Below are 27,705 nucleotides of genomic sequence, written 5' to 3' on the forward strand. Positions count from 1 at the left end.
AAAACTATAATAGGTGACCAACAGCAAGTGGTGTGTGAAGGTCATGTGAGGATAGGGGATGTGGTTATGGTAGGTTTGAGAGTTGCGATTATGATAATGTTCCGTACAGGGTTAAGGTACGGTTACGGTAGGGTTTACTCAGGTGAAGAAACTCTTCCTTCCCGAGGGCCGAATAGAACCTTTGACGATAGGTCAGAAATTAACACAAAGACACACCTTACTGTTCAACAGTAACAATGCGGAAAAAACATAACAGCTCACCTTTACCGCACTAATGCTTGCACACTGACTGCACGCTCACAACTACCTGAAAAACAACCGGTGACCGGACGCACTCAACTTTGAATTTAACCCGTGACACTTAATACTCGAGGCGACAGAATTTAAAGCTTCACCCGATGGTCCCCCTGCTCGGTAAGCGCGCAAGACACAGCCGTGGGGGACAGCGCACGTACATCCACGGCTGGAATGATGTCGATGCCCAGAGCCTGGAACTCGTCGAAGCACAGGAAGGGGTTGAAGCAGCTCCCAACGTCCAGGAGTCGGATCTTTCCCGTGTGCGCTGCGCCACCGCCCGGCCTGCAAAACAGCAGCGCCCCAACCTCAGCTTTACCTCCCCCCCTCGTTTGCCGCGTGCTGCTCACTACTGCAGTCAACTCTCGATTATCCATGCCAATGGGGGTGGGCCCAGGTGAAACTAAAATACGGACAATGTACAATAATACAAGAAGAAAATGTGCTGCACTGCCCTCTGCTTTCTACCACGTATCGTCCCTATAAGAACCTGTTGTTATTGTTAAGTAACAGCCGAAGACAACCTGTTGTGGGATGGTGATCACACTTCTAAGCACTATCCAGAATCAACCCTGCTAAGTGAATAACTCTCACGTGACCTGTATAGCATGGGGAGGGGCCCTCATCTAGCAGTGGATTGACAAAGTGGCTGAATAAGAACAAAAACTATAGCACAAACGTTGCACTGTTTAACTTCAACTCAAGAGTTGCTCCAATGGGCAAAGCAAATAGTCAATTTTGATTATATCGAGGGCATAGGAAGGAGAGGTGTTACAGATACAATAAACATTTATATTGCCAGGTTAATTTTAAAAACACAGATTAAAAAAACCCTACCTACAAAACCAGAAGCGTGAATAATACAGCGACACAAATAAAACACTCAAAAAGCAACAACGCAAAAAAAAAATTGGTGAATGCCCCTGTTTTGAATAATTAAAATACTTGCTTTTAATCAGCGCGATTCATGACTCACAAACAGAAACGCGTTGGGAGCGCTGACGGTCTTGACGCGGTGGGTGAACGCAGGTCACGTCAATCACGCGGCGATGCGTGCGAGGTTAGCGCCACTACACAAAAGGTCTCGTGCACAGCGACGTTTCGCCGTGTCTTTCGCTTGATTACCGTTGTATCTGACATCCGTGCCGGTGGCGCGGAGCCCCCGGACCTCTTGACTTCAAAAACTGCGCGGCGTGGAACGCGCACGCCGCTAATTCCGCACCAATTCCGAAATACCCTTCCCACGGGGCAGCTAACGTGCACGCACGCGTTCATTTCAATTATTTTAAAGACGCTGTAATTTTTTGGCCTTTTTTCATTTTCGCCCAACGCGCACACTCGTGACGTGACCACGGTCTAAATATATATACATGCATGTTACAAAATTATATTAGCAAGGGCGCAGATACAGCCCCGCTATCCTGGCCTTGCACTAAATGCCTCATTACCATTTTAATATGGTGTGCAAATACAAGGCAAGCCTCCAGGAATAAAGTGGGGCGAGAGGACACACAACACATTATTTATGGTCCATTTGATAAGCGGTCCAAATTAAAATAAGAGATTAATTTATTTGTAACATTATTTATTTATCTGCTTGTATGATTGTCTTCGTAACGAGGCACGTCTAAAGTGCGGCTGCATTTTCTCGGCAAATTTGTCCTGACCTCCTCGCGCAATAGCTGTACTTGAGCGAATGGTTATTAATGTGAGGTGTTTTGTCATTGTCAAGAATTGCATTCAAAAACAATAAAAACACAACTATCGGTTTTACCAACTTTCGCCAACACGTACTGATCAGAAAGGTGGAGTATGCTAAAAAAAATCCCCAATTCCGACAAGGCGTGGCGAGGCCTTCATCCAGCAGTGGATTAACAAAGGGGCTACACGTTTTATTAAATATATGCGTTGTATGCAATGGGTTGTCACATAACTATTCACGTTTGAGCAAGGCGCGAGGTTACTAAAATGTTTACGAAATCGATAACAGATTCCATAAACGACTTTTAATTAATGAAGTTAAAAAAGTATTCCTGAATATTTTCGAGAATATACATTTTTGGTAATATGCATTAAGACATTAACCTTTGGAAGCCAAGACGTGGGCAGTGAGCTTACTGCACTCTTTATCACGCATTCAGGCACTCCATCCACACCCATGGTACATATGCAGAGCTTGTATACTAACAAAGCATATTCCAGCTCAATTGCCAATCTCCGGCTGGATGAAGACCGGGTCGTGGAGGCTGTTTCACCAAACTGCACCACGGTGGGTCAGTGCAGACTGCTGCAAGGGAAGACCAAGACTGGTTCAGATATCACCCGCCAATTATGTGAGTCGTCGCCGTTAAGCTAACTTGGGTGACCAGTTTTGTAGTCTGGTGCACTACTAACCACTTCGACAACGCTCCCCCTTATTAGAGATTGTTCCCCTTGAAAAATACAACACGAAAGGACACAATTGTACAACCTGTTCATAGCCAATATGCAAAGTGTTAAAACAAAAATAACAAATGGCCTTTATTTTTAACCAGATTATGTAAGACTAACAGTTAATAATGTCAGATTATTACAGAGGAGGCTTCCGTGCAATATCTCAAAGGTTTCTGACTGCTCGCGCATGCGTGGAGTAATTTCTGACATCAGAATATTTATTTATATTGGAGGAATTTGATGAGCTATGAAGCTCTTTTTCACAGATGTCCAGTCGAGGCAGGTAAGAACGTTACAACAACAAACAATACAACAACACAATAGTAGTGCAAAGTACAAGAAAGGTAAACAAATCACCCTAAAACACACACAAATACAACTAAATCATCCCCATCCTAGCACACAAAGCTCACTGAGGTATCAACTTATTTTTCAAAAGCGACCTGGCCACAAATGATAGCTCAACAGTGGCTTATCGTTTGGACATTCATAGCAACAAACTAATCTCAATTAATCCGTCTAGACAACGTGTATATTGTAAATGTTAACTTTCTCAAACGTGTATACAGATATACTGCGGACCAACCCAAGAGAAACAATGAATTTAACGTTCTCTTCGGGTTATTCTTAAAAGAGCATAACATGAATGCCTGGCAAGACTAACAAATGCATTACCATTTTTTCTTTCAATAGCTAGATTCTGAAATAATGGTAGGTCATTATTTTAATGCTCGAAGCAGCCAACCTAAAAAAAAATACTAAGCAGTGTTTGGCTCCCGTTTGTGTAAACAACGTGTTTCAGCATTAAGTTGATAAGGTGCGCATTTAATGGGGAGTACAAACTTACAACACAACGACCACATCAACAACATGCCAAACAAATGTCTTGTTAAACAATAAGTGTCCCTAAATAACGTGGATGAATGCAACACAATGATAAGGCTCTCTCCTCATTACATAAATAAAGTATGTTATTTCAAGTCAAACCAATTTATTCTCCATGTAGCTAACTTTTCCCAGACCTCCCTCCTGCTGTTTTAGTTTTTTGTAATTGTGTTTTGTATCCCTCTGTGGACGTAAAATGTCACTCATGTCCTTGTTTAATACAGATCTCCCTTCAACTATGAACTTTTAGTCTCAAGGGGCTCTCACCTGGTTATACACGATTATGATGAGGACTATGACAATGCAGATGCTCCTGATTGTTCAAAGGCAGACACTGATGAGGATACTCCTAAAGTGAATGTTGTTGCTGCTGCTGACGATGATGATAATGATGCTATGATGAAGTTACTGATGTTGATGATCGATAATGCTGTTGCTAAAGAAGACTGATGGTGATGCTGATGTAGCTGATTATGAAGGTGGCAACGATGTTTATTAGATGTTACTGGTGCTAATGGCGTTGCTTCTAGTAACAATGTACATATACGTCATCAGTTTTTCTTCCAATTGAGTTCCAATGACGTAGGTGTATGTCATTTTTATCGGTACGTCTTCAGGTCGGAAGACGTGGCAAGGCTCCCACAAGGCCATGCGGGAGAGCGTGTGGCAGTTTGGCGCCAGCTATTATAGCGTGAGGTCGTGTCGCTACAAAACAATGGCACTCCGCCTCGCTAAATAAAATTCACACGAACCGCTTGCGCGTTCCGAGATTCGGCGGTGAACGGGACACCCACACTGCAACCTGAGAGACGTCTTGAATCGGGAAAGGGTGTCAAGCACAGGGGACAGGCAGGTGGCTGCAGACTCACTGGCGTCGAGGCGGCTGAAGAGAAGCCTCGAGCGGGCTACCGTACGGGGAGAACGCGCCGCTCGCTCCTCTGTCCGACGGACGCCATCGCTCGGACACGCTGCCCCCCATCCCGCCGCCATTGGACGTCCCGCACGAGCCGCCATCGCCCCCCCACCAAGGTGGCTTGGCCTCCGCGTCAACACTGCGGTGAGAATGTCACGGTCAACAAGGGCACAACAACATCCCTCTCAGCGGTCGCCTCATTTTCCACCTTCCGGCATTTATCCACTGCTGGATACAGGCCACTGCACGCCGTCGTCAATGCCTCTGGTGCCGCTACAACCCGCGCTAAGCTGCAATCCATCTTATTCGTGGTTGAGCCCTGAGAGTGAAATCGATATACTAATATCATGTTGCTTTACCGCAGCACAATTTAAAATATCTCCCCCATCAGCTCCCCAGGCCACCCTGCAATGTGAACGCTCTGTGTTGTAAGTTTATGCACATACACGAGGAGCGTCGTGTTTAGTTCCCACGACAGAGTGGCTCCCTCGACATCTTTCACGTAACTTGATGTTATCTGCCAGCTCACATAGCTCCCAGCTCTTGGTGACCGTCGCCAGCTGGAGACGGTGCGAGCTTTAATTAGCAGGGGGGCGAACTCAATAAGTACAACAGAGTTTGGATTGAAAAGCGGTGTAAATGTGCCCCGCTCATTTCAAGAGAGAAAAAGCCAGCGATTTTATTTCAAGAGGAGAAGCAGTACAGATGGCCGGGGAAAGAAAGTTCAAGACTATGTAGATTGAGCAAATGTTGACCGGGAGCTTCAGCAGAAAGTATTGGTTGTCGGAGCATAGCTTGTGTGTGGCAGGGAGAATCGTCAGATGAGAAGGGAGAGGTAAGCAGGGGGCGATAGTCTACGGAGGGTCTTGAAAACCATGGATGCGATTTTAGAAATTGATCCAGGGATAGCGTTGGGAGCTAGTGGAGGGATCGGGATATCTGGGTGACGGTGACGTGGAGCTCTCAAACGTACGTCCTCGCACTGGAGATGTGCCTGGGGCTGTAGGCGACCCGAGTAGCTGTGCCTTCTCCTCCACCGCAGCTCGTGACCTGCCTCCGCCGCTCATCCTTCGCCAGGGCCCTCTCCATCCCGCCGCTCAGAAAGTATTCCAGACAAACGCTGCAGGACAAAACCACGCACACAAACACACACAACGCTCACGTGTTTACAGACGTCGTCAGCGAGGGGGGCAAAGCAACGACACGGCACCAGCAGTGCCGGTAAGATCCGAAGGCCCATCTCGTAACATTCCTCGCCGCTTGGACATTAGAAGAAAAAAAACATCAACATTATCTGAAATGGATGAACACTGAAAATGTTATTATAATTGACATATAACGTTTTCAAAGACAGATGGAGATGATCTTAAATGCTATTTGAGGGAGCTGTTCACAGTGGTTAGAAAACTACATTACGAACCCGGCACTTTGGGTTCGATTCCTGTGCACGGCTAACATTAGTGGCGAGCGGCATCTGAACCGGTCCTAGCGGGACCTTCTTAACTCTCAGTAACCAATGTGGTGAAGTACGTTCAAACAACCCACAGAGCCAACGTGGCATGAGGACTTCATTGTGAAATTAAATGACAAAGGTCTGTAAATTCTTATTTTAAAATGTATTATAAAAAAATGTAATTCAATATATGCTGTATAGTCAAGCACCGGACATGATAATCAGGTCCTTACCCACACGAAACATGCATCGAATCGTGCTTGTAAAAACGATTTTATTCGTATTCATGCACGTTATATGCAAACGCAATGTTCATGTTAGACTTGGGATAATGCAGTGAACAAAACTGCACGACCGAGACAGGAAAAACAACAATAAATTAAGAACGCCAAATATATCCGCATGACCGAATCACCCGGCATGCGCCACCATGTCGTCAGATCTTGGAAGCTAAACGGGGTTGAGCCTGAATAGTGCTGGGATGGATGACTGCAATGCAATAACAGGTTGCTACAGGCTCTTGCGATGCTACGTAGTGGGTTGCAGAGGGCAGTGCAGCAAATATCCATTGGTGACCATTATTTACATGCTCCCGTGTGTATATACTTCCCATATTTACAAGGGGGCTTATTGTGTGCACGTACAGCTAAAATTAGGCCAAATATATACTGGATAATTTAATTGAATCGCTGCTTCAAATCGTCATCCGTTCATGCAGCTGGTGGGCGAAAAAAGTTTCATGCCGAGAAAACATGGCGACTACATTCATGCCAAAGTGCGTGTGTAAACCGTGCGTTCATGGCAGTTGGGCTTATGCCAAAGAAGGAAAAGTACGTGACAAATACATGGCAGCAGAAAGGACTGTAAAAAAGCCACGTAAATGAAATCACGATTCAGTTTGCTCATCATCTATCGGACTCGGGGAGCCCATGACATAGCAAGCCGCGACACCGCTGTGAGCCCTTTTGCTCAAAGGGGTGGAGGGCTGTCAAAATGCCTCCTCACTGGGGAAGCACACCACGCAGTCAAACGAAGGCTTTTCAAGAAAAGTTTACAGCAAAACGAATATTGCTTTGATGGAAAACATTTTGAGTGAACTCTGGCAGCTCCTTGCATAACGAACTTGGCCTCCCTCTCTCTCCCTCCGTAAACCGCAAAACAAGCAAACGGTGTAAACAAGATACAATTAGAATTTGGCTAAAGAACATGTGAAGCCTCCAGGGCCAATTGTTATTGGCATGGAGTCGGATTCATCTTTTTTTATTAATCAAATACGTCTATAGCTACATCCGGATTTTATTTAGGGATAATTATAAGTGGCCGTGAAAAAAACAAGAGATGGGGGTTTTTACTGGAAGAAGTTTTCTCTCTTTGTCTCAAGGTAATAATGAGACTACAAGGGGGACCATCCGTCTCCTCCAGCTCCAAGGCATTGGAACCGAAGTGCACGCCATATCTCCGACGCAGCACTTTTAAAGTTCCTGTACACAACTTGGCTATCACGTGCAAGATTATCCATGCATAGTAATCCGTAACTCTGTACGAGAGGTCACGTAACCAGGTGCACATTAAACCTGCCGCATTTATGGTTATACATAAAATAGGTTGTCACGTGAAACTCACTGCCTCTCGCAACTTCATTGTGGGATTGGCTGTGAAGTTTAAGCCTTGTCCTGTAATATGAATCCGTCTTACACAGCAACAGTACAATTTCTGCTATCTGAGGCCCTAATACCCGCCACTCCAGTTGCTCATGCCACCAATTAATCTGCAGAAACTCCCATTCGCGACGCAAAGATTCTTCTCACTATCCGCAATTGTCTGCAGGCAAGAGCAGCCACCCACCAAATTCATCCTATTGTTCATTGCCAAATGTGCCAATGTTAACATTACAGCCCCTTTGTCATTCCACTGGTGGACGAAGGCCTCCCCACCACACTGTGTCGGTGTTGTGAGGGGGTTTGTTTTGTTTCGATTTAAAGCTTTCGTGACTGCAGGGATTCATCTTCTTGGTTTTTTCGGTAAAGTCACGTAGAAGGGAAGCAATAAAATAATAAAAATAAAACATAATAAAATAATTCTCACGACGTTTCGGCTACAACGCAAGCAGCCATCTTCAGGTGAAGAATGAGACACTGCCAAGCTAGGAGCTTATATATAAGCTGAGTTGGAGGTGGAAGAAGAAGAGAGCCTTAACAAAAGAATGTGCATATCAAGAGGAATTTAGCATATTCATGGGAAATGCGTAGGAGGTGGGCGGGGGGGTTTGTTTTGGTCGTGCTTCATGCTGGCCTTGTGCTGGGTTGGAGTCAGGAAAGGAGGCCTAGGACTCAAGTGCAGCTGTAACAGAGTCAATTCTGCAGAAAATATTTCAACATGATCCAGTCAATAGCGGCTCCTCACCCACCCACCCCCACACACGCACCCCCAGCATCACCGTGGACTGCATGTTCAGAAGTCCTTCACGATTGCTTTGTTTCGATTTAAAGCTTTCGTGACTGCAGGGATTCATCTTCTTGGTTCTTTCGGTAAAGTCACGTAGAAGGGAAATAATAAAATAATAAAAATAAAACATAATAAAATAATTCTCACGACGTTTCGGCCACAACGCAAGCAGCCGTCCTCAGGTGAAAACATGTCTGTCGATAAGACTCTTATCGACAGACATGTTCTTCACCTGAGGACGGCTGCTTGCGTTGTGGCCGAAACGTCGTGAGAATTATTTTATTATGTTTTATTTTTATTATTTTATTATTTCCCTTCTACGTGGCCGAAACGTCGTGAGAATTATTTTATTATGTTTTATTTTTATTATTTTATTACTTCCCTTCTACGTGACTTTACCGAAAGACCAAAAAAGATTGCTTTGTTGTAACATTCTTACCCGCCCCTACAGACCATTTGTGATAAAGAGCTTTACAGCTTATCGGATTCCTCCAGTATAAATAAATATTCAGATTCTGCTAATTGACTAACGATGTCGTTTCTAATCAAAGCTCCTTTAAACGCACCGATTAAGGATGTAATTTTAAGATGAAACCCCTCTCCGACATGTGAGTGTCCCTTTTAACAACTCCACAGCTGCTGCCGTGCATACAAAATCTCCCTGGGTGGACATTTTCACTTAATGATGGCTGCGCATGTTTGGGCAAGAGCATTTTACTCCTTGAGTAACGAAGCACTAAATGCACGCTCTTGCTTCAACTTGGTATTCGCCTAGCGCACGAGATTGTGTCAATCTACGGGCACACGTGAAAAAAAATGCATAAATAAATCTTCGTAATCTTTTAACAGCAAGCCATTTTATAATTTGAGGGTTTTTGTTACACTTTAAAATGTACCCCCGGCGATCCGTCCGGAAAGAAAGTATAAGTGAGTCAATGCGATGAGCACTCTGTGTTCTGCACAACCGCTGAGATGCAATTATCCCAGAGTTGGCTCCATCAAATCGTTTGATTAATGCCAAAAAACACCCCTACCACTCATATTACTGCCAAAAAACCGACTTCGCTACAGCTATTGCCTTGCCTCAACGTTACTTTCCCCCATGTTATCGCCCGCGCGATGGTGTTTGTTCTAAATAGCATGCGGTGTGTCCACGCCCGTATACCAAAAATCAACACTCTCTTTTGCTCATGACGCTCCTTAAGACATGGAACGACAATGTTTCTGTAGCTCACGAGGTAACAATGGTGACCAAACCGGCTTACAGCAATCTTCTAAAGTAGAGGAGCAGCCCCGGCAGTTGCTCGCTCACGCCACTGCTGGCGGAAGGGGCTCACCCCCCTCCACCCCACCAGAGGGAGCTCGAGACAGCCCCTCGTATTTGACCGACTATTACGCTGGCGAGGCGTCTTGGAATCGATGGGAGTAGCCACACTTTACTCCACCACACGCAACCGGGCAATTGACTTACTGTGGTGTACCCCGCTTGGACCCAAAAAGTGACCAACGTAGACGGAAGAAAAAAAGTTGGACACATATACAGGATGGACAACAAAAGTAAAAATCCACGTAACCAAGGGGAGAACATGCAAACTCCAAATAAACAACAGGCGTCAAGGGACGGTTTCAAACTCACACATCGTGTACACCAGGCGAGGTAGTTAACATCTAGCCACCCCCCCCCCCCCGTTCACCCAGGGTGCGTCCGCAACACAGACAGTGCGCTGTGCGGCCACGAGAAAATGCACCCGCCACTGTTTGCTTGACCGTCTGGAGGCCACGTGGGGTCAGGGCAAGGTCTTGGCAGGGTCTGGGCATGGGCAGCACTGCTACTTATACAAGTGGGGGGTGGAGGGTGCTAAATTATGTCATGCCAGAGGGGGTGGTGGGGGGGGTGATTGGTCACCACGGGGTGAAGGGCTGAAGCTGTAAAGTATGGAAAATGAGGTGGCTCAGAGGTGAGAGCGCTGAGCTGGTACCGCTGAGACCTGGGTTCAAATCCAGGTAGCCGGCTGTGAATAAGTGGACAATTTTCCAGCTTTGAGAATTAAAAAAATATATTTTCCTGTCATGTGATGAACATTTCTCTGGATGGCAAAGTGGGTGGTAAAATGCTGCCTTCTACTGTGTGAAGCAGGGGACACTTACGGGGATCTCAACGAGAGCTCTGTGAGATTTGCCTCCGTGGGCCATTCTCTAACGTGAAGGACTGCACTGCTCCGTGAGAGTTCCAAATGGATTCTCCTTTTCATGACATGGGCACAGATTGCGTAAATCGGGATGCAATTTGAAAATTGGACGCAAAAAAGTGAGAAATTTACTGCATGCCTGCTGCATGGCAAGAGCTGTAAGTAGTCAAGGAGACAGAACACGAAGTGGCTTCGTTCAACGCGTAAACGATACGAATTCAACCCTCCCCCACTGCCTCTCTCAGATTCAGTTGCTTACTCAGCCACAGTGTAAAACATGTGTTAATAACAATAGTAATAACAATGGACGCACTTTCTGCTCTTCACATTAAGTCAACTGGATCCCACCTATGCTGTCCGTGGGGATTTTTGTGCGCGGTGCTTAAGTCTAAAGTTTGTTGGGGCCACCATGATCTGGGATGAACTGTCAGTGAGCGAATCAGACACGTGGGCAGGTATGGGTTGGTACTGAGATAGCTGGCAGCCATGGCACTGGTTGAGAAAATCACCCCACGTGTGGAGGAAGAGGTAAGGGTTCAAGTCTGGTGCTGTTTTTTTTTATTGCTCCAACCAATTCTGCCTAAACTTTAGAGGGTAATTTATTAGCAAAAGTCTACCACCTTTTCTTTTGCAAGGGACACTAAGCTGGTGTTAAGCCATCCATCTCGCAACCCCCCCCCCCCCCTCGCGCACACACGGAAACTAAATGAAAGCTCGCGTAAGAGAATAACGCCTTGAGATACCATTGTACTTGGATGACTTATGCATCCAAAACGGTAGTGGTGTCCTTGTGACCTGCTAGAGCAAGCCCCGCTGAGCAGCTAACATGTTATTTTAACAGCCTATGCAAGCTAGCAGGTGATACACAAATTAACTCATTAGAAAATAAACAAATTAAGTGAAGGGCAGACAAATGTGGGTGGGGGAGGCGGGGGGGTTTGGCGAAAAAGCAAGCTCGCTATTTCAAAGGAGTCATTATTTTTCACATGGTCTGGCCGCGGCTAAAAAGGTCACCGTGTAAGCCTATTCTCCCCGGCTCGGGGAAAGCTCTAATAGGGCTAAGCTGCGTTGCGCAACCGAGGAGGGTCTTTCCACCCACACATCTGTAAAAAGAGAGACCCCCCTAAACTTTATTTCAACTTTCTTATGCAGAAACACATGAAGCTGTGCCAAGACGCCGCTTACTGAGCCTGGTGTGCATCAATGGACTTTTACTGCTAACGAGCTGGGTACCACACAAAGCCATCATCCTCTCTACGTAGTTAGATTTAGGCTGCTGTTGCTGCTGCTGTTTCAGATTAAAGTGCAGGATACGCTTAATAGACTCCTACCGACTGCTGAAAACAGCGGGGGATGTTGTGATTGGACGGGAACTACACTAGCACTTTCATGATGAAGTAACACTATCTTGTTTTTTTGTTCTAGCATAAAATAAGATCACAATGTCAACCAAAAACTTGGACTGGCTTTTGCACAGAACTCAGCGAAAACAGTTGAGATAATTTTAGAATGAATCACACAAAGGCAAATTAATGTGAAATATTCCAAGACCTGTGCAAATGTTTAAATAGCATATTCTGTGAATGGTAGTCCTAACAAATTACATCTAAAATCAAAACATGGGTGAGTTTTCATGTTGCGTGTGTGTGTGTCTGGAGCAGTAGTGCAGCAGTTATCACACTTCGGTAGGAACCCAGTGACCCGAGTTTGATTCCCGCTCACAGCCAACATCAGTGTTGAATATCTGAACCAGGTCCTTCAAAGAGTACCTGGTGCAGTGTGTAAATATCAGCCCTGGGGAGACAAAGGCAGCTGGGATCGTGGTGTTGGCCACACACCCCCTTCGTGTGCAATACTAACCTTCATAGGTGCTCGCTAACAACACTTGCCCCGATAGCCTCATAAAGGCTATATGGAGGATTTTGTCTTTGTACATACGCAGTGTAATGAATTGTAATAGGGGGGACATGAGTCCTATTTGTTACGTTTTAACCACCATACACTGCTATTTACCAATAAAAACATCAATGAGTATGCGTACTGTACAAAAAACACCCAGCAAATCTATTTGATGTAACATAACTTTTTAAAGCAAAGACCACTTGATCAGAACGACAGAAATAATATATTAACCACAGGCTAATTTTCTTGCCAGCGCAGCGCGCTTTTTAACACCAATTTTAAAACAGCCAGAAGAGCTTCTCCCAAGCCAATTATACTGTTAACGAGCTTGCTCCAGGAGCTAATTAGAGTCCATTAGCGAACTCACAGTGATTAATAACGCTGACAATTCCTTTGACCAAGGCGCGCTATTAATATCCCCGCCACATTTCTCCATTAAAAGGCACGGGCAGAGAATGTGAATGCCAGCTGAGTGTGAACGCCAGGTTTGCCAATGGCGGACTGAGTCGAGCGGAACCACTCGTATCCGAATACGATCCAAAATAAAAACAGGCTTCAGAAATTCGATATTCTTATTTACGCGGGCGGCGGAGTTCATTTGGCGGCAGCTGCGTAAATATAGTTGCAACTTTTATTTTTTACCCGTGACAGGCGGTGGTTGTCCTTGTCGCTAGGTATTTGACACTCGCTTTACAGCAGAAAAGATATGCAACGGCGATTACAGGCGTTAATCACTGGACTGAAAGGGCAAATCTTTGACGAACTGTGCCCGATTCCTTGCACGCGTAGCAAGCACGTAGCACCATCCACCCCTTTAGCATCAACCCCGAAAGCACCGCTGCTGGCAAGCCCCCGAGCGAGCTGCCTTCCTACCCTCATAAGTCTCAACACGTAATGGTCAAAGTGATTCTCTAGCTCTGGGGTCAAACCAAGGATATGCCCGTAGCGCCGCAGTTGGCGTTTCCATATCATGCAACCAAGTTTAGCGTCTTTTAAAAGTGCGCTGTCAAGACATGAAATAATGGTTGTGTTGAAGCATTACAACGACGGTTTAATGTGCATTCCTGTTTAATTCTTAATCACAAGCACCCACCTCATTGTTATTAAAATCGTAAAACTACAATAATTCCAGGAACATGAAGATCCCTACTAAGCTGTGCTTATGGTATTTACTACTTTCTAAAATTATTCAACCCCCCCATCGTCGTGCACATGGATAAGAAATTACCCCCATTAAAAATGTTAATGGCAATCAAAACTGTGTACCATTCACAAAAGTTAGGTGCCATTAATTTTGGGAGACGGTAGGGAGGAGGTTAATTGGAGTTAAGTTGCTGCTGAAAGGATGACGACAATGATGGCGACTGACATTCAGAATAATAATTCCGACCGCAACGCTAACGATCTTCAAGAGATGTGTGGCGCATCGCTGACAACTTTTTCCATCACTCAACCTCTCGATTCGCCAATCATGCGTGCCGCTTGGAAAATTTTAAAACGGCTCGACAAAAAAAGCAAACTTTTCTCAAGCATTAACACGCCTGGCGATGCATCGCTGAAAGCGTCTTGCCCCCGCCAGTCAAAATGGACGTACCCGGCGACTCAGTGAAACAGACGACCAAAAACGGTAAACAACTAAGGTTAATCAATTTCAAGGCTACTCATAATAAACAACAAAATTACATAAAAAACATAATAGGAATGAGGCCAATTTTCCCAAAAAGGAACAGTGTGGGAAAAAAAATCTTCAGATATATTTGGGAACGTTCTGCCTAAATGGAGGGCTATTAAACTCCCCGTCTAATAATACCAATGTTATTATTATGTTATTATACTCGGTGTGCTATGAACCTGGCGACCTGAGTTGGATTCCTGACCAAGGCTAAAATTAGTGGCGAATGATATCCAATTCATTCCTGCCCTCCAACTGACCCTTTCACCAACCTGCACTGCCCAGCATGTTAAGGTACGGCCAGTCAAGCCTTCGTGAATGACTGTGTGAATAAACCTTCATCCTGCAAGGGATTGGCAAATGGTTAACTAAACTAAATAAACTTACAGTACAACATAACAAAGAAACTCTTTTTGCAATATAGCAATATATGCTAGTCATCTGTCAGTTACGCAAGTGTTCGTGCGCACGTACGAAGGCATTTGAAGGGGGTAGTTTTGCGAATACCATGCCTTTGTTGCCCCAGTGCTTATCTTTAAACACGGCACCAAACGCTCATGTGAATGTGGAGTACACATTGGCAGCGCCAAGATTACGTGTGCCACTGGTGTCGTTCACGGCCAGGGATCATGTTGGCAAGAGACCTTTGCTCAGTGCGCTAACCACTATGCCACCGCTCCCCGTAATCATGCACGTTTGAAACGAATGGCTTCACCCATCCACAACATTTTATGAAGTGTCACGATTCAGAGATGAGACACAGTTAAAGAATCTATAAATGTGTGTCTTGTTTAAACTTTCTTGCTTATATCTGTATTGCCCAGCTATGTCTTGATGGGATTATCCTAAACATAACATTTTCTCGTAATTTGCATAATTGTTCAATATTATATGCTCACGCACACAATCGCATGTGCTTACTGAGGCACAAGAGCTTAAGACTCGATTTAAAAATCGATTCCTACTCTCACGATACATTCATTGCATCTTGCCCAGCTAGACTCAATTACTTACTGCTATTTAAGGTTTCACCCTAATGTTACATTTAGACTGATGAAGTGAACAGAACTGTACACACGCTAAAAAAAATAAACAATGCAGCAAAAACAAGACAAAAAATAATTGATTCTTCAATTAAATTTCCACTCCCAAATCGTTAAAATTCATCCCTAGATACGAAAGGAGCAAACCAGTCACATTCACAGCCCTTTCTCAATCCGCCACTGGATGAAAGCCTCTCCCACACCATGTCAGTCATGGGGGTTGTTTGACTATACAGGTAGTCCCCGAGTTACGATGGTCCGACTTACGATATTTCGATCCTACGATGGCGATATGACAAAATTGCCATCAACAACCTAACATCGTTCAAGTATGCAGACGACGGACAGAATCTTGGCGAGTACAGTACAATATGATACGTTACGATACGTTCAATGCATGTATGATACGTAGCTTTAGCGATTTCATTTTAAGGTTACCACGATAAATGTCTCTGTTTAGCTAAATTATCACCATTCTTTAAGACTCCTGGGTAGGCTAGGCCATCTTCGACTTACGATATTTTCGACTTACGATGGGGTCGTCGTAACGCATCTCCATCGCATCGCCACTGCTGGACAGAGCGGGTTGGTGAGGGGGGATGACCAGAACCAGTCAAGATATGATTCGCCGCTGATGCCATCCATAATTGGGACTCAAAAACATGGGTCGCTGGGTTCATAGCACAGTGTGCCAACAACCGCGCCAAGACTCCATCACAAACCGTAACACATCAGAATGTATGTGCATACGGGCATATGTGTGTTTATATGCGAGCTAAAATACAAGTCGGGACAGTGGCGAGCACAATCATATTTGTCAGTTACCCATAACACCGGGGGGAGGGGGTGGGTCTATCTCATGACCTTCTGCGAGAGAGCCTGTGACACTTCATGTCACACCTGAGGCCTATTATAATTACATTTGCAGCAGCGCTATCAGCTGAAATTACAATTACATTTTTATTGTAATTCATTACGCATTACAAATTACAAATGAAGTTGACCCCAGGTCTGCTTCACGTGGCCCCAAAGCGCACCTAGCCTAGCACAAACCGCCCGATAAAGCCGATTGTAATCACCAGTGAAACGTCGTTCGCAAATTGTAGATTTTGCGAGTTGACTCTCCAACACAGCAGTGTGCTGTAGTAGTAACTAATTGGCACGTTTTACTGGTAGGAACCTCCTAGTTACACCAGCCCACAGGGGATTATTGTGTCTGTCCGTCGTGCATCCAAAAATGGGAGTGGGGCTGGGTGGAGAGGGGAGAGTGGGGAGAAGCTAGGTGGGGAGGGTGGGGAGGGGCTGGGTGGGGCGGGTGGGGCTGGGTGGAGGGTGGGAGGGGTGGGGCTGGGTGGGGTGGGGCTGATCACCCCGTGGTGCCCTTATAAAACTCAACGTTTAACCTACTCACGCCGGCTTGTGCCCGCCCTCACAGTCGGCCATATTTGCGGAATACACCACGCCGCCGTTGACCCTGGCCATTGACCGAGCAACCCAACGTTCCTACCAGCTCCCTCCGCAGGAATGTGTTGTTTACGTGACAAACCTTACTAATTGCCTGTGGCGGGTGGGTTAGTGGCGGGTTAACGACACATTTATATTCACGTGATCTAACCCAAAAACAAACACTGTTATGGAAAAAAATGCAATGCTCAAAAACTTATCTGCAAATTACTCAAATAATATAAACGGCCAACTTTATCTGTGATGAATATGATGAACGCTGCCCTTCCCGTCATTTTCATGCAGGGGGCGTTGCAAACCTCCACGCCCCGTGCATGAATCACGGAGGCGCCGGGACAGACGTTCGATTACGTTGGAATTGATCTGCGCACGGCAAGCTCTATGTCGCCTTATCTCGATCCCGCAATCCCAACCAGGTGAAAGTCCGCATCGAACCGAACCCCAGCAAGGACATCTACTTAATGACGAGAGAAAATTCACACAAAATGTCGTTTTCAATTAAGTCTTCCAGATGTAAAATTATATTTATATACAAACAACTTTCTCTATCTGTCTGATGAATATGATGAACGCTTGAGAGAGACAGAGAGAACGAAGCGATTCGGTGTTGATTCCCAAAATCAACTTGGTCCCCATCGACACTACTTTGCCATTTGTTTTGCGACGACGACAAATTCCCATTCTCCCCGCATATGCTATCACAATCAACAAGTCGCAGGGACAGGCGTTCCATTACGTTGGTAAGCGCACAACTTTATCTATCTTTCTATGATGAATACTAGGTTGTTGGGGGCCTTAGACACAGCAACATTACCCACCCCTGCAAACCCCCCCACAGAGTGCAGATACCTGGCAGGACCCACGTGGGTAAGCAAGCATAATATTAAATACAAATAAACAATAAGTGGCAAACCGTGGCTGTTGTAGCAGTTGTTTAAACTATTAAACTATTTTTTATTTTACCTGATAAAGCCCACTGGGCTAGATAACTCTTTTTCAAAAGCGATCTGGCTATCACAAATGATAGGTCAACGAAGTGGCTTGTCACGTGGAACCTTAAAGCAGCCAAATACTCTAAACGAACATTTATTCTAAATGTGGAGGGGAAAACCGGAGGACCCGGAGAAAAAAAAATCACACGACCACAGGGAGAGAGAGACACCGAAAACTCCAAATACACAGACATTGGGGTCGGGGGATCGAATCCACGACCTCCTGTATACTAATAGGGTTTTTCCCCTTTTTTCTGGCAACAAAACTGACACCTTTTGCAAGGACTCATGCTTACATTAACCACAATACTTGCAGTCAAATGCAAACAAAAAACAATACTCTGATAATTTATGCATCGTCTTTGAAACTGATTGGTCCACACCAGTATTGTGGTTAATGTAAGCATGAGTCCTTGCAAAAGGTGTCAGTTTTGTTGCCAGAAAAAAGGGGAAAAACCCGATTAGTATATTTTGGTACTGGTAAAGGAGGTCCCATGATGCTCTTGTATACCAGGCGAGGTAGTTAACATCCCGCCGAGAATGGCGGCCCCCTTGTTGTCGCGTGTGCACCAGCTGACCTGCGGCACCAGTCGATGCGGTTCTCCCCCTCACGGCGCTGGCTCCAGTGCTCCCTGGCCAGGCTGCGCATGGCGCTGGCGTACTCGCTGAGTGCCTCGCCATCTGCGCAGTGCTCGCGCCACACCCGCCCAAAGTCCCCCACTGCCGGGAATTGTGGGAGAGAAAGGAACGCAACAAAAATGAAATAAAACGACAAAGAACTGCATGTACGTGTGTATGTTGAACTTCTTTCGCACGGCACGTAGCCAATCGCGCTAATCGGAGGTGCGGGGGGGGGGGACAACTAACTGCAGGTTTAGCTCTGCAGAGAAAATTGGGTTTTCCAACGTATTTTAGGGCGAGCACGGCATTGCCATTGGAGGGAGGTCACTGTTGTTCCGTCGGTGTTGATGTCAACTACACTGGTGAACCAGGTAAATGAGTCAACCTAAACGTGGCACAGATCAAGTGCAGATTATAACCTGTTACTGATGTTGTGCATCAGTGCCAGCGGTAATGTAGCGGCTAGCGCGGTGCACTGCGAACCCTGTGACCCAAGTTCGATTTCCGACTCACGGCCAACAGCAGTAACGATGATAAGAACCAGTCCTGGGCATCCCCTAGGTAGACTCAGCCTCAAATGAGTAACTGGTGTATAGTGTGTGAACACCATCACTCGGGAGATAAAGGTAGCCAGGCGTGGTGCTGGCCACCCACCCCCTCGTGTGCCGTACTGGCCTTCATAGGTGCTCACTAACAGCACTTGCTCCAAAAGTCTGTTAAGGCTGTACGGGGGACCTTTGCCTTGTATCAGTGAAAGCTATTTTGTCATCATTCCATAACACATAAAACTACAAATACACACAAATATATTGGCCCAAAGGGGCAAAAATGCAAAACCAATTTTCAAAATAGCGAGTCTGCTGAAGGCCATATTCCAAAACCCTTTCATGGAGGTGAGACAGTGAAAGAAAATCTCTCCTCCAAACATGAATTCAAATATTATTCAAACTTTAGTTTTAAATTAAATAAATGTTTCAGTGGTTGTGTTGCCTTTTATGTGGATATATGTGCATGCAGGGTCTGCATTTTACAACCTAAAATGTTGATATGCTTTAATGACAAAAAGCCCTTCAGGTAACATTACAAAACATGTGCATATATGTTCGGTTCCTTTTTTTATTCTGAAAAACCTCTTTCATCATTTGATAATTTAGGCAGCAAATAAAATTATCCGAGGCTGCTGCCGCTACTCACACGACCACACATGATGGCAAAATGTGTTTTTGTTGTTGTAAAACACAGACCTACTTAGCAAACCTGTCTTGTCCAAACCTGTCGACAAAATGATCACACATGCACGGGGTAGCCTTAGCACAGTGCCAAACCCACCCCACCTCCACCCCGCTTCCCATCGCCGGCGGCCGTGATCACCCAGAGCCTTACCTGGCGGAGTCAGAGACCTGCACCGCAGCACCAGCTCACTCGAGTCGGGCAAATTCAAGTGACCTCGAGCAGCGCCGGTGGGCAGCGGTTGGCTCGCCTCTGTGCCCTCCACGGAGGCCCACTGCATCGTCGGGCCACCGCGGTCGCACATGTAACTCTCCGCGACGCACCGAGCAAAGCGGCCTGCTTCACGGCTAAGGCCGTTGGCACTGGCCCGCCACCGCGGGGCTTTGGGGGCGAGCTATCATGTAGCGCCGCAACACCTGCCTGGACCCAATCGCCGAGCGAAGTTGTGGCTTGAGCAGCGTGAAAAAACAAGCGTCGACCCCAACGTGGATAGAAAAGTTTTAGGCGAACGTGCACGCCTTCACCACCACAGCCCCGCCACCCCTCCCACTGCTTTCGCAGGCGAACAGTGCGGCCATTTAGTGAGAACGATACCAAGGGTTGTGCAAGCAAAGCAGTCTGCGGTAATCAGAGTGGGAGTCATGTGAGGGGCATGAGATTAGCCCAGGAGCAAAAGATTCCAAATCAACAACCAAAAAAGCAAGCGAGCTAATCACAAAGTTCAACATTTAAGAGCTGAGGAAGGCCACTGCTGCAGGTGTTTATCTCCTTAAATAGGTAATCTTCCTTATTGCCCTATTTGCGCAAACATGGCAAAATGCAATTCAGCAAAAAGTCAAATGTTGTGTGCACAAAACTTAAAGCGCAATTTATTTTCAGACTTTTGTCTGGTGACAAAACAGCCATTTTTTACAATGCTGATAGACTTGTGTGGTCCATTATGCAGAATTAAGATTGCAGACACGATCAAAGGATAGCACATGATGTACAGACAATTTGTGCCGCATAAATTGAGTATACATTTAAATGAATCAAGTCATCAGCTGATGGAAAACACCAAGGCGTGGTGCATCTCAGTGCAAAGTGGAATATTTAGTTTTATACGTAATTTTGTGTATGAATTGCCTTATTTTGTCACAATTAAAGGATAAGTGGTTATTTTGAAATACTTTAACTATTAAATGACTGCACCACTAAATGACTTTGGAAGTGAAAATCTAATTTACAATTGCAGTAAACAAGATTTACCCTTACGTCGACATATTAGCGAGCATTTAAACAAATCAGCAATTAAGCCATCAAGGACAAAAACCATCTTCTTAAGTAGTCAATCCTGTAGGGTAAGATATATATAATTATGCGGCTCCTATGGGATATTTCAATGGCTTATGCTGCAATTGAAAATGCTAAATAATTATGTACTATTAAAAAATAACGAACAAACGGGCTTTGTTTAAAGTGTATTTGTGATAGTTCACTCCCATTACAAAGGACAATGCCTTTGCGTGCCCATTATCACCGCCTATCCTTTCGACTCCCCTGATCTCAAGGGCTGCATGAGAGAACAACAAGCCAGTCACACTTCAACCGCCCCTCTACTGTGTTTAGTTTCTGCCTCGGCAACTCTATACGCGAGCCACCGTTATGATCTCCAACGCATCAACAACCACCGCGCACAGTTACACCGGCTGTGTATATGCGGCACCGCACACTACCCAATTCTGAGCATTCTGACATCCTCAAACACAAGCTGCCGGTTACCGCACTGCTTCTCCTTTATATGCTTGGTTAACTCGTCTTCCCACTAGATACTATTTTGAAATTGTCGGTAGATATAGACACCAGTCTTCAGCTATGCCTGTGAAAGTCCCAACGTAGAAGAACCCTGGGTTTGATCTTCTACAGAGCTCATGGTCCACCCTAAACCGCATCTGCACAAACCATGGCAGATGGGGACACCTGATGCACAAATGGAAAAAAATTAAATTCTCCAGTGTGCGACTGTGGTCATCCAGAACAGACCGTACAATATATAACGACGCAATTCCCGATCCGCAAATACAAAGGAGACATCGTAGCGATCCACTCTGTCGCTCCTGACGCGGTTGTCTGGCTTGACCACCGTGTGTGAAATTGTAGTTGTTGTTCTGCATCTAAAACAGCCATGCGAAAGAAGAACGAAAAAGCTATGCCTGTGTACTATACATTATAGATGTTTTTTGGTAACCAGAGTTCGATTACCAGCCACTGCTAACCTGTAATACGTGCCTTCTGACTGGTCTTAACCACCCGTTCACCAACATGCTCTAATCAGCGCAGTCAAGTATTGGTCATACAACCCCCATGAGCAACATGGTAAAAGAATGCTTGCATTCAGCAGTTGATTGACATAGGCGCTGCAAATCATTATTTATTATAGGTGTTTACTTCCACGCTGTTTTGAGAAACAGTGCCTCAGCCCTTGTGCAACAACATGCAATAAACAGCTTAAGGTATTAAAATGAAAATTATTAATAAAAACATCATTACCGTGGGCCAGTTGACACCAAAACAGGGCGGAGCGCCGCTGCACGCTTACGTGCAGTTCGGCACCCAAGGCAAAATTTGGCGATAGGGTAACATAATCGGCAGCACGACGGCTGAAACGTCGCTGCGGCCAAGGCCAGCGGGAGCGTGGTTAGCGCTTGGCAGCACAATCCTCAAACAGAGCGGTGGGCTGTTGCTTGAGGGCTTCGCGGCTCGTGCGAAACCGCTGCCGTGAGCAAAATAAGGGTCGGGCAAAAACACGAGCCCTCCAAAAAAATAAGTCAGCTTTGTTCGCAGCCTCCTCTGAACTGCTCAAATCTTTGGCACTGCCTTCATCAGTGGCGTTTTCGTTCGCAACGCATGACTGGCGAGCTGATAAGCCGTATGAAGCGAATACAATCCATGAGGGTGGTTCAATATAATATAATGATGTCATTTACAGCCCGTTTTGTCAATTCACTGCTAGACGAAGTCCTCCCCACGTCGAGGCGGCCACGGGAGTTGTTTGAACACGCTTTACAACGCTGATCAATGCTAGTTGAAGGAGAAGGTGGTGGCGGGGGGGGGGAGAAAAGAACAAGTCAAATATCATTCGCCACTGATGTTAGCCGTGGCTGGCATTTCAACTCGGAACTTGGGTAGCCGGGTTCGTAATGCAGTGCGCCAACTAGTGCACCAACTAGTGCGCCACATCGCCTTAACATACCGACACAATTTTTACTTGGGTATCTGAATGTATCGACTGCATCCACAGTGAAACTCCTCTTATCCGAGATATGATTGTCTGCTTGGCCAATTAGTCGTGCCCGCACACTCTATAAGAGATTTCTTCATGTTGTCCACATTTTTTATGGATAAGACAATGACTTGTAAATGGCGAGTAATTAATCCAGTTATCCACATTTATGCAAGAGTCATTTCAATTGGTCTCTCGCAAATTCTAAACTTATCCCATTATCCGCATCTTTTTGCAAATAACAGGAGTGACCGAAAAGTGGTAAATTAATCCTATTAGCCATGTTTATCTGTGGATAACTGCACAAACCCACAATTTCCGCAGGTTAACCCAAATAATAGGATTGACCAAGAGTGTTCTCTCAATCACCACCACGAGGGATTCACTGCATTACAAATCAAACATTGTATGCCGATTCCTTAGTATGTCATTTATTTATCCAGGATGGCCTCACTGAATATCAACATTTCAGCAGGGTCCTACATTGGGATGTTGGCCAATTCCACATGGGAGCACAACACCAGCGCATCCATACTCTTTGTTTTTTTCGGTAAAGTCACGTAGGTAAAAAATTAAAATAAATAAAATCACGACGTTTTGGGCACAACACAAGCGTCCTTCGCTAAGTTGTCCCCACCTGAAGAAGGACGCTTGTGTTGCGTCCGAAACGTCGTGATTTAATTTATTTTAATTTTTTACCAACGTGACTTTACCGAAAAAACCAAAGACTATGAATCCTTGCAGTCACGAAAACTTCAAATCTAGAACCAGCGCATCCAGTGAAAACCTATATATATATCAGGGGATAACTCAAAAGTCGAAACAGATAGATTCACATACCCACTGGCTACACGTGGAGTGTGATAAAACTGCGTGATCCACAAACCCCTGCCTCTGTAGAGCTGTATTAACAACGGTGTGAGTCACCCACAAAGCCTGGCTCAAAAACACGGAAAAAAAAATTTCGTTGCAATTAGCTGTGTCTCAGGAGCGATGTGCAATGCCGATATCACAGGTTACCAAACCGTTGTCCGCCAAACAAGCAGAAAACAACAAATGCTGCTCAATATGATGCAATCACACCGAAAGAATGCCAACGTTTCCAGAAATGTCAAGAGATGCGTCACCTAAGGAATGATGCTTAGCTTTCTGTCGCAACGCTGAACTGTAAGTTGAAACAAACAAAAACGCTCTTTTGCAATTAGTTTAATCAAATAACCTCAATAATCGTTGTCTAAATGTTTGGTACTCAAGTGTCAGTTCGCTCTTCAAGAAAGTTGGCTTCTTGGAATATATACTAATATACTGTACTGCATATACAGACTAATACTGCATACATGTGACACTTTACACAACTAGATGCGAACTCATTTGGATAGCTTTGTCCCTTGCGAAGCCTGTGACTAAGTCACCCGCAATGTGCTTGATCTCATTCGATCTTAGAAGCTAAGCGTGTTTGTTCCTGAACAGTACTTGAATGGGCGACCACAATGAATAACCGGTGTTATAGGCTGTGGGGCTACGTGGTTAATTATCAGCACAAGGAAATACATCAAAAATCCCTTGTACTGTGTTACTATGCTCCTGGCAATTTACAAACCCACACTGAGCAGCTTGGTGAAGTAAGGTGAAATCACTCTCACGACCAGCATGGCATGGGAAGGCCCTCATTCAGCTCTGGCCTGACAAAGTACAGCAAATATTGGCCCTTCACGTACGGCATTGTAAAAAAAATATATATTGTGCACACAATGGATACAATATTCTGGGATTAAATTTGAAGAGACTAATTGTTTACTAGGACAACTCTTTCATCAATCCACTGCTGGATGAGGGCCTCCCCATGCCCTGCAGGTCACCTGGGCTACGAGACCATACTTTGTTAAGCCGGTCGGTATGGGTTGACGACCTAAGATGGACATTATAAATTTGAATTATTATGATATCGAGGTAGAAGTACAACAGAAAGATGATTTCATAGCACTGCCACCTGCCAAGTGTTTTGTACACATACAAAAATCGATATAAACATAACGTAACATTCAAAACAATAGTACACCATCCCGTACAATGGACTCACAATTCGGCATACATTTTGCGTACGGTGTTTACACACTTTATGCAATGTTACGAGTATACTCTCCAACATACCACTTTGCTGAAGTTCTGTAGTAAAAAAAATTGGCACGTTTTATAGACGTGACAACCTTACTTAGGGGCCGTCCATAAATGACGTCACGCGATTTTGGACGATTTTTGACCCCCCCCCCCCCCTCGTCACACGGCGTCGCAAAAAGTCAGACCCCCCCTCAAATATGACGTCACAAAGCTCTGCCCCCCCCCCCCTCCCAAAAAAATTAAAACATGCTTCAAATCGCTTTAAACTATTGTCATTGTAGTGCGTATTTAATGTGGCGCTGCACTCTTGTAGAAAACATTTATTTAAAAGTATATTTACTTAATTAGAACGTGTTGTCTATATGTATTTAAAGGTGCGCATTTTGATGTGACGTCACATTTCTCACCCCCTCCCCCCTTCGTCACACATCGTCACAAATGTCTGACCCCCCCCCCCCCTAAGGTGCGTGACATTATTTATGGACGATCCCTTATCAATTGGCTGCTGCGTCGTGTGGTGGTGGGTTCACGACACATTTATATTTACGCGAACTTAACCCAAATACCGTTATTACGAATTGCACAGTATTTGCATAGCACGCAATACGCAACATAATTGTTCTCCTTTTCTTACCAATGCAAAAGAGCTCAATGGGTAAACTTTCATCCACCAGTATATTTTTTTTCAGAGCTGTTAATGATGGCCCATCGATATCTGTTGTGTAAGAGAGAGCCCAATAACCGCACATAGTCATCACATTTTTGTTGATAACCAAGTGGTTATTATTTTTTAAGTGTATTAGCTACAATGCGGGCAGCAGAGGGCAAAGCAATTGTTATACAAGTACTGTACTGTATTGCAATTGTCCCATACCTGCATGCCTAATGCTCCTCGTATTCTCTAATGATCTAATCCACATTAACCAGCGGGGTGAAGTATGGTCAAAGATCTCCCAATGACGCACACACGTGGATTGGCCAAAGCGATGTACATTTACACAGTAAATACCTGCAGGGCAGTATAGCAAATGTGGTAACTACACTTGCTGAATTGTGTAAAATGTGTCGGATATGATTACAGATATTTTGGAATTTATATCGAACAGGGTGGGTCCATGTGCCTTTTGTGACCCATATTTAATTCTCGAAAGTTTAATATTGTTGTATACCAATGGTTTTTAAAACATAAGTGCCATAAGCGTCATCTGGTCCAACACCAATGGAGACTAGGCTCTAAGAAAAGCTGTCTTGGGTGTGGACCAATCAACGTCAAGGACAGTGCATATCATTATCAGAGTTGTTTCTTTTTGTTTGCATTTTGACTGCTTTTGTTGTGGTTATTGCAAACATGATCTCTTGTACAAAAGTGTCAGTTTTTGTTCCAGTTGAAAGGGTAAAAACCTATTACTAATGTTAGGGGATAATTAATTGGGGGGGGGGGGGGGGGACACAAGACATATGGACCACCCTGTACTTTGACAGCTTCCATGATACGTGCATGTGTCTCTGAGTGAATGTGAAAGTGCTTTTGTTCGAGTGCCGTCTACATACAACATCATTTTATCTAATTCACTAAGGGAAGGCTTCTCTTACGACGGGGTGGGTAATTTGACCATACTTCACCATTCTGGTCAATGCTGTTTGGTGAATATTACCGATTTAGCAGTAAAATTTTGATTTAAAGCTTTCGTGATTGCAGGGATTCATATTCTTGGTTCTTTCGGTAAAGTCACGTAGAAGGGAAATAATAAAATAATAAAACATAATAAAATAATAAAAATATAAAAAATAAAAATTCTCACGACATTTCGACTGCAACACAAGCAATCATCACCAGGTGTGAAATCCAAGAAATGTTTTCATTTTTAAATGTTCTTGCTGTGGATTTCACACCTGATGATAATTGCTTGCTTGTGTTGCAGTCGAAACGTCGTGAGAATTTTTCATTGTTTGATATTTTTATTATTTCATTATTTCCCTTCTACGCGACTTCACCATAAAGAACCAAGCATACGAATACGGTAAGTACAGCTCTTAGTAAACAAGATAGCACGTCGTGTTCACCATCGCAATGCTTTATTACACCTCGCTAGGGGAGCAGTGGATAGAGCCGAGCAAACACAGCGAGGCCCTCGCACTCATCCGCGCTACCAAATCGAAACCCCGTCCTCCACCCGCCGTGTCGCCGCCGTCTGCCTCACCTTCCTTGAGCTTCTTCCTCAGGCGTCTGTGCACGCCCTTGACCAGTCCCGACAGCTTGTCCTGCTCCGCCTTGACCGCGTCCCGCTCGGGCTCGCCGCCTCCTCCGCCTCGTCGACGAGGAGCGCCGTGGCGAGGCGACGAAGAGGAGGAGGCGGCGATGTCGAGCGGCAGAGACGCCGCGGCCGCCATGTCGGAGTCGACTGTGGAATTCCCACAGCGGACGCGCTCCCCCTCGCCCCGCCCCTCAAAGCCCCGCCCCTCAACCCCCCCACTCAACTACCCCCACCCCGCCCCTCAAGCCCCCCCACCCCGCCCCTCAACCCCCCCACCCCGCCCCTCAACCCCCCCACCCCGCCCCTCAAGCCCCCCCACCCCGCCCCTCAATCCCCCCTACCCCGCCCCCAACCCCCGCCCCTCAAGCCCCCCCACCCCGCCCCTCAATCCCCCTACCCCGCCCCCCAACCCCCACCCCGCCCCTCAAGCCCCCCTACCCCGCCCCCCAACCCCCCCCACTCCGCCCCTCAACCCCCCCGCCCCCTAACCCCCCACCCCCCACCCAACCCCCCCACCCCGCCCCTCAACCCCCC

At 45.5% G+C, this 27,705-nt stretch overlaps 1 protein-coding gene across 2 annotated transcripts in view; it reads right to left on the minus strand.

The window, feature by feature from the left end:
- BMT2 (base methyltransferase of 25S rRNA 2 homolog) overlaps window positions 1-27,325 on the minus strand; it is a 34,986-nt gene extending 7,661 nt beyond the window's left edge. Inside the window, exons 1-5 of one of the 2 annotated variants that reach the window (XM_061562853.1) lie at window positions 27,118-27,325; window positions 18,264-18,405; window positions 5,499-5,645; window positions 4,482-4,664; window positions 456-579 (exon numbers count right to left, since the gene is read on the minus strand). In XM_061562853.1, the coding sequence (XP_061418837.1) occupies window positions 456-579; window positions 4,482-4,664; window positions 5,499-5,645; window positions 18,264-18,405; window positions 27,118-27,307 (786 nt within the window). In that variant the 5' untranslated portion in view covers window positions 27,308-27,325. Of the gene's footprint in view, window positions 1-455; window positions 580-4,481; window positions 4,665-5,498; window positions 5,646-18,263; window positions 18,406-19,689; window positions 19,993-27,117 lie in introns of those variants that run through there. The other variant, XM_061562855.1, reaches the window with a different exon arrangement.
- Between the last annotated feature and the right edge of the window lie 380 nt (window positions 27,326-27,705).

The sequence above is a fragment of the Lethenteron reissneri genome, chromosome 30 (genome assembly GCF_015708825.2).
Source record: "Lethenteron reissneri isolate LAM-NWPU_2019-01 chromosome 30, ASM1570882v1, whole genome shotgun sequence".
Classification (NCBI taxonomy): domain Eukaryota; kingdom Metazoa; phylum Chordata; class Hyperoartia; order Petromyzontiformes; family Petromyzontidae; genus Lethenteron; species Lethenteron reissneri.